The sequence below is a fragment of the Bos indicus genome, chromosome 3, assembly GCF_029378745.1.
Source record: "Bos indicus isolate NIAB-ARS_2022 breed Sahiwal x Tharparkar chromosome 3, NIAB-ARS_B.indTharparkar_mat_pri_1.0, whole genome shotgun sequence".
Classification (NCBI taxonomy): Eukaryota; Metazoa; Chordata; class Mammalia; order Artiodactyla; family Bovidae; genus Bos; species Bos indicus.
The window spans coordinates 34,506,893-34,514,034 of record NC_091762.1 but is presented as its reverse complement, the minus strand read 5'-3'; the positions used below and the strand labels follow the sequence as shown (position 1 = coordinate 34,514,034).

The 7,142-nt window shown below is 49.4% G+C and overlaps 1 protein-coding gene across 9 annotated transcripts; it reads right to left on the bottom strand.

Moving 5' to 3' along the window:
• Positions 1-1,115: 1,115 nt before the first annotated feature.
• On the bottom strand, positions 1,116-4,708 carry PSRC1 (proline and serine rich coiled-coil 1). 9 transcript variants are annotated; one of them, XM_019956930.2, is made up of 8 exons: positions 4,623-4,708; positions 4,182-4,239; positions 4,033-4,090; positions 3,164-3,605; positions 2,705-2,819; positions 2,360-2,608; positions 1,948-2,041; positions 1,116-1,724 (listed from the first exon to the last, which is right to left on the bottom strand). In XM_019956930.2, the coding sequence occupies exons 2-8, from the start codon at positions 4,198-4,200 to the stop codon at positions 1,721-1,723; spliced, it is 981 nt and encodes a 326-aa protein (XP_019812489.2). In that variant the 5' UTR covers positions 4,201-4,239; positions 4,623-4,708; the 3' UTR covers positions 1,116-1,720. The 9 variants fall into 9 exon arrangements, with proteins under 9 accessions (XP_019812489.2, XP_019812488.2, XP_019812487.2 ...); XM_019956929.2 differs by having other exon boundaries at positions 4,577-4,679; XM_019956928.2 differs by having other exon boundaries at positions 4,182-4,291; positions 4,623-4,675.
• Between the last annotated feature and the right edge of the window lie 2,434 nt (positions 4,709-7,142).

The following is a 7,142-nucleotide window of genomic DNA, read 5'->3' as shown; positions in this document are numbered from 1 at the left end:
CGTTGTTCTTGCCTCTGCCAAATTTCTCCAGAGTTAAATACTCGGTGTCTATCTCCACACCCCGTCCCTGAACTCAATGTTCAGAAGCCCAGAGGCTGCAGGAGTTGCTGCAAGAGGCTCAGGAAAAGTGACGTGTATACAGCTATCATGGTGATACAGGTGAATGAACCTGCTGATCAGCCATAAGAAGGAAGAAGCCATGGGTGGGGGCGGTGGGTGGCCCTGGGAACTAGGGGAAGGGCCTGTTAGTGCCTCAGAAGGGGACCTATGGATGTGTAAACCTGGGGCAGTGCGCCAGCCGGAACGCACTCCCTTTATCCAGCTGCCTGCAGGCTTCCTTAAGTCAGGGCCTGGCCTCCAAGGAGGAAATCCTCTCAAAACTCACAAGGAATTGAGCTGGTTCCGGTTCCAAGAATCAATGGCTGTGAGAAAAGGGAGACCCGTAGTTTAATCTGTTAAACCTTTTGTCATTCATTTAACAAACACCCCCATCTTGCACTCAATTATTTTTTCAGTAAATGAATGAAATCCTCCACCATGTATAACTCACGACACGAGGCACAGCACAAGTTTATAAACCCTGGTGCCAGCCCTCTAGTAGGGGAAAGAAAAGGAGAACACCAACAATTCTAAAGATGTGAGGCATAACAGGAGGAGGTGATCATATCTTCTCCCTGAGACAACCAGCAAACCTGAACACCAGAGTACCCACCCAAGGGCTCCCTCGTCCTTGAAGTACAGCAGACAAGATGCTCAGCTCCAAGGCAGCTCTATTCTCTTACCAGGAAAAGACACCCACATTTAGGATATAAATAATTTACCAAGACCCTGGTTTGATAGGCTCACATACTGTGAATTAAACTATACTTAAGTTGATCTGGACCCACTAATAACATAAGAAGCCTGGAAATGCCTGGGAAGAGGCAGCCTGTTCCCACTGAATGCCAGCAAGGGGGCTACTCATTGCCTGATGAGCTGGAATCTCAAGGCCCTCGGGCCTATTCAGACCCCAGCCGGGGAAACCCATCCTGGCTCCCACATTGAAATTACACAGGAGTTTACTCCAAATCTGTTAGAAACTGGAGGAGTATTTACTTCCACATGTACACAGAATATAAAAATATATGCATTTTATTTTAGGAAAAAATGCAGACTGATGGAGTAAGCTTATTATAAACTGGCCCATTAGGAGTCACAGAATCCACAGGAAACAAGTTCTGGAGACCAGATGCCTGCCTCTGCCTCTCCAAACAGGCCTGAGTCCAGGAGAGGATGTGATTCTGGAGGCCTGCTCCTCGGAGAGCAGGGAGGTTGGCCACAGAGGCCATTCACATGTAAATGTCCAGTGAACCGAAGCCCAGGAAAAAAATCAAACTTTGGACCAGGATACCAGAGTGGGGGTGGATGAGGACAAACACTCTCCAGCATTTCTTATTTTCTCTGTGTGAACTTCACCACTGGGAGGCAACCTCTTTTCCCTATCTAGTTTCAACTCAGAGAGTTTGATTCCCCTCCAGCTCAACCCTAATCCACCCCATCTCCCACAGTCTCTAGTCCTGAAGCACCAGCTGGGGTGGCAGCTCTTTCTTCTATCCCTGGGCCAGATCTGCTAGAATCAGGCCTGCTTCCAAGGAGAAGGCTTGGGAAACCGAACAGAGGTGAGTCCAGGCAGTGGCTGTAGTGGTTTGCTACTGAATTCTTGCTGGCTGTCCTGATCCCTTTACCTAAGGAGACAGAAGGAGGAACTGCTTTAAATTGCCCTTCTTTCACAAGCCCATCTGTCACCAGCTGAATTCAAGTTCCTCAGGGTAGGAAGCAATGGGACTGCGTGCCCCTCGAGGCTCCCTCCTCCTGCCCATCTTGCCTCATGGGATTTGGGGCTGATGGGCAAAACAGCTCGGAAGCGCAGATGATAAGGAAGAAAGAGACAGCATCTCAGTGTCTTACCTGGTAGATCCTGGGACAGCAACTTTCCTGGGAGGCTGCAGATTGCTGCGACCAGCACCAGAGATGGGAAGATTTGGTCGTTGAGAAACAGGAACTTGATGGGAGTCAACAAAAGACATGAGTTAGCAGAGAGTTCAAGCAACCTTCTCAAAAAGAAATAGTGCAGTCAAGGCAGACTGAGTCTGGGATAGTGTCTTTCTTCCCCAAGGTAAAAATCATAAGGTATTCGAAAACCAAGGCTTGAACGCTTTGCTCAGGCCCACATCCTCTCCTTAACTCAGTCTCCCCATCTCCAGACACAGCTATAATGAGGGTGGAAGAGTCGCTGTGACCAACTGGGAGAGTGCGTGCATGCTGGGCAAGGGCAAATATTATTCCTTCTGATTTCTTATTCTTGTCTGTTCTTCCTCACCTCTGTGTCCTGCCGCACTTGGTCTTGGAAGTCCTTTCCGAGCTGACAGGGAATCTGAAGGAGGGGCACCTTTGCTGGATGGGACACTCCGGCTGGCGAGTGGCATCCTGTTGCCAGGCCTGGGAACGGCTGAGGGAACAGGCAGTCGACTGGAAGGTTTAGCAGCTGCTCCCTGGGGCCGAGACGGGCGCTGAGAGCTGCCGGCAGGAGGCTGTGGGGCCAAGACTGGTCTGACAGGGGTAGGTGGGCCTGGTGAGAGAAGCAGAGGAATTTCAGGGTTCGCACCACATCCTCCCCACTCCCCACACCCACCCACCCACAGCTTCACTGCCCAGGTCTTCTCACTTGCTGTCGCTCTCCCACTGGGCCCAGCTTTTCCCCGGACCGGAGGAGCTGATCGGGCAAGAGGGGAAGACGCTGGGCTTTTGGAGGCAGGGAACAGATTGCATGTGGGCGACTCCTGAAACACACAGAGGGAGAAAAAGGACTAGAGTGGAAAAAGAATCTGTTCTGCTGGCTGACTCAGGGACAGAGGTGGAGAGTTTCCTAGATCCCAGCAAGAAGAGCAGAAGTTAGCTGCCAACAACAGCAGCGTCACCACCAGCGCCATGTATTGAGAGCTTATTACAGACATTACAGAGCTTATACACAGATGCTGTGGTACGTGCCTTGCTTATGGCACCTCGTTTAATTCCAACAATTCTGCAAGGTAGAAATTGACTATCTTACCAACAAGAAAAATGCCTGTACTGGGTCATGCACAGTGTCGGAGGCACACATCTAAGCCAAGCCCTCTCAACTCACCCTCTTCACACTGGAGGGCTTCTTTCCAGATGTTGCTCGAAGAGCCCTGATGGACCCCTTCCTATCGCTGCTCCGGAGTCGGGGTGTCAGGCTGCTTGGAGAGGGGGTGCTCCGAGCCAAAGAGCTCACGGTGGGCAGCAGGTCTCGGACAGGACTGTCCTTGAGCACAAAGGTCTCCCGCCGAGGGCTGGGCTTCACCCTTCGAGGCCCTGAGCCCTCGCCTGTGTTCTCCCGCTCCTTCAGGGCACACTGTTCCAGCTGAGCTGCCAGCCGGTTGGCTTCATGGAGGATTTCTTCCAGCTTCTCCGGACTGAGGGGGCCTAAGCTGAGCCTCAGACCTTGGGGAGTGGGGGCCACTGCATTTGGGTCACTTCGATGGGAGAGGCCTCGTCGGAGGGGTTTCTCTGGAGTCACCAACACCGCTACATCTTCTTCCTCTCGACTGAGACAGAAAACAAAGCAGGCATCATGCCCACGGGAGAAGACTGCAAGGGGGACTGGGCAAAACCCCCACAGCAGAGCCAAGAACACAAGTGCAAACCCTGAAGCCCATACTGGCCGTGAGATCTAAGTGATGAAACTCCTAGTTCTACGAGGCCTTCCATGCTTACTGACATTGGAAATTATGCCGGGTGAAGATGCCACAAATCCACTTACTCTTCTTCTTAACACCCTGAAATCTCATTCCAGCTTATCACTCCCCCCATCCCCAGCAGTGTCACAGGGCCCTAGTCACCCAGCCACCCAGAAGCTCCAGTGCACCCAACCTTGTTAAATGACCAATCCAGACCTGAGGCCAATAATTCAGCAGTAAGGGGTTAGAAATAATCATTGTGAGAAAAAAGTAAACAGGATAAGGCATCTACTACCTGTCCGATGGTGACAGCCCCCCAAAGTCCAAGGTCTCATCCGCTATAAACTTTACATCTGTAGGGGAGGAAAGAAGGAATGCCAGCTTTGGGTCCCCAACATGGCTCTCAATCACAGGGTCCCATTCTTCCCTCCAGCGTTTCCTTACCTTCTTCTAAATCTTCCATGTTCCAGAAAGCAGGAAAGAGTCAGCTCAGACACCTGAGCTGGAGAGAAAACACCTTTCCTCACGTCTCCATCCTGCCCAAGGCCTCCCAGCTAGACTCCGGGTGCAAGCCAAGGGTTGGGAATAATCGTGAAGGTAAAGCAAGCGTTCCCGCAGTAGGACTTGCCCCTGTAAACTACCTCTGCTACCACCCGGGCATGTACGGGCAGATTGTCCCGCACTCCCATCTCCCTCCACACACTGGCCCCCGCCCCTCTGCGACCCAACCTCCTACCGCTGGAGCGGTCTATGCGCCCCATCTTCCTCCCCGCCACCATCCTCCGGGTTCTTCCTCTCCCCAAGCCACCTTTCTACTCCCCGAAGCACCGCATCCACACCTCTTCTGCAGGCCACCCTCAGTTTTCAGTTTAAGATCCGCCTCACCTCCGGTGGAAGGTGCTTTCCTTCCACAACCTAGTCCCGGGAATCAGCTCCGAGGGGGCGGGGCTCCTTTCGAATCTCTCAGGTCCCACCCACTCCCCCCACACGCGCTCAATGATTGGTGGATGCCAGCATCCCCACGCCCTCCTGAGGCGGGGCGGCGGAGGGGCAGTCGGCCGGAAGTCTGCAGGTGGGGCATAGAGGAAAGCCGTTCTGAGAAAGACTCCATCCGGAGGGCCAAGGCGGGGAGACCGCGAGCGCGCGCTCGTGCCCGGGAAATTTTGCTTGGATTCCCTCCAGCAGCCTGGACCTCGCGGCGGCGCGCGAGGGAACGGCCCAATGAGCGAGGGCCTCGCGCCCTGTCGCACTCTCTTCTTCGCCCCCTCCTTCTCCATCGGCTCAGAGCTGAGCTTTTAAGCGGTGAAATTAATACTCTGCTTGGGGAAATTCGTTTTCTTAGGCTCACTCCGTTCGGAAGCGCCGTGTGAGCCCGATCCCTCAGTTGACATTTTTCCAAATTTACGGAAGCAACTAAACATTTATATTTTAAGAATATTGAGGTTCTCTAAGAAGTGCATCTCCACGGGCTTTTTGGGCAAAAACATTCGGATCCTGAGCCATTCACGGTGTGAAGAAAACAACGGGTTTTTCAGACAGGGAGATTTGGGTTCAGATTCAACCGTGGCTCCCCTGTTGATAAGAATATTGAGTACATTTGACCTCTCTGAGCTTATATTTGACCCCTCGCTTATATAAGAGGATTGTGATCGTCACAGTACATGGTTAGGGGAATAATTATGAATATCGAGTTTTATACCGTGTGCCTTAAGAGCTTTTGAGGGTAATATTTGTAACTGGCTTCCTCTAAATTAAAAGCTGTGTTGTAAAAAGTTTAAGCCTACTTGTTAGGGATTTTCTTTGTTGCTTCCAAGGGTTGCCTGTGAATAGACTGGGCCATCCGTTAATAGAGCTTCTCAGAAATATAAAATTTTGAAATTAAAAGTCCCCAAAAGATGGTTAAAGAGTTCTCCCATTAATAAAGAGCCTGAAAGTTCAGTCTCCAGAGTTTATGACCACTATTTTGGCTATTTATAGGCTTTTTGTTTACTAATCAGTTTTTAGCTGTAAAGTTGAGGTGGTGAGGTTTGCAAGAGTGAGATGTTATTGTAATAAATGCCACAGGAAGGAAGGAGCCTTGGAGTTTAGTAGTGTGATAAAGGGAAAGGATGGGGAAACCCAGAACTTGCAAGTTTATGTGAGGAAGAGCTGAGACAAGAGGATTGCCTCTTTTGCCTTGGGTTCCTGGTGAAGGTGGAATTTTGGTTGCTTGCAGGGTTCAGACTCTTTGGAGGTAAGAAAACCAAAGCCAGTAGCTTCCTTCTCTCCAGGCAGGTTGTGGCAAAGTGGAGATCAGAGGGAAAGAAGCTGTTAATTAACTGCCTTCCTTTTTCCCCTAGGAGCAGCCTGAGTAAGGAAATTCTTCACCCACCTTCAGGTAAGTGAAGGAGACAGTTTTAGAAAGTTGGGAGTTAATTCCTCCTAAGGAAACTCATTTCCAATTTTCTATCACCAAATTATGATTTTGAAAGCTGTTGTAGAGAAATAAGCAATGGATCTACTTTCTTTTCCATCAGAATGACAATGAAAGCAGAAAATGTAGATTCCAGGCACAAGAATTCTTCACTCAGCATTAAATACCTCTAATCTGGGAAATATGTGACCCTCTCAGGTCAACCCCAAAATGATATGTATGAATAGGTATTAAAGATTTTGGATAAGTAATGAAGAGATCAATTAATGAAGAAATCATACTCCCTCCCAGGCACACAGTAAGCCTTAGTTCAGAAGGTACTTCGAGCATGGTGTTGAATGCATAAATGAAAAATTTAGGATTCCAGTACGGTTCTCCTTGGATGCAGGCAAGCCTCTTAGTCATTATGTACAGGACTGGCTGGCTTTGGACTCTGGCCCCTGCTCCTTAACGGTCCTCCCAACATTCTCAGCAAGTGCATTAGACCCTACATATGGTTAGTGTGACTGTTTTCTCAGTTGTCCCAAGGATGCTAGATAACTAGTGACATCCTGGATGCATAGGAAGAAGTTAATTTATCACATGCAAGGAATGCCTTGGGACATTGGAACTTAATTCTCATAGAACTGCAGTTGAGAAAGGCTAGAATAGATACTTGGTCTCAACTGAAAGTAAGTGTTTAGTCTAAACAGAAAAGCTCTTTATACTTGGCCTAAATAGATCCCTTCCTTTCTCAAAACTTTGCCTTATATTTACTGTCTTCTAGGAATGTTTTCTTTCTTAAACCCATGATTCCAACCCAGACCCACCCAAACAGTGGGGGTCCTTGGGTGAAAGAGATGAGAAGAAATATGGAAAGCTTTAAGTCAAACAGACCTGGTTCAAATCCTAGAGCTTCTACTTTCCAGCTGCATAACTTAGAGCATTTTATAAGCTTCAACTCATTTGTAAAATGAAGATTAAAAGAGATAAAGCCTTCAGAGCTTCATGCA

Coding starts and splice junctions, on each gene's coding strand:
- PSRC1 (XM_019956930.2), bottom strand. Junction 2,820..3,163: donor AGCCCTCCAGTGTGAAGAGG/GTGAGTTGAGAG, acceptor TGTGTGTTTCAG/GAGTCGCCCACATGCAATCT. Junction 2,042..2,359: donor AAGTGCGGCAGGACACAGAG/GTGAGGAAGAAC, acceptor ACTCCCATCAAG/TTCCTGTTTCTCAACGACCA.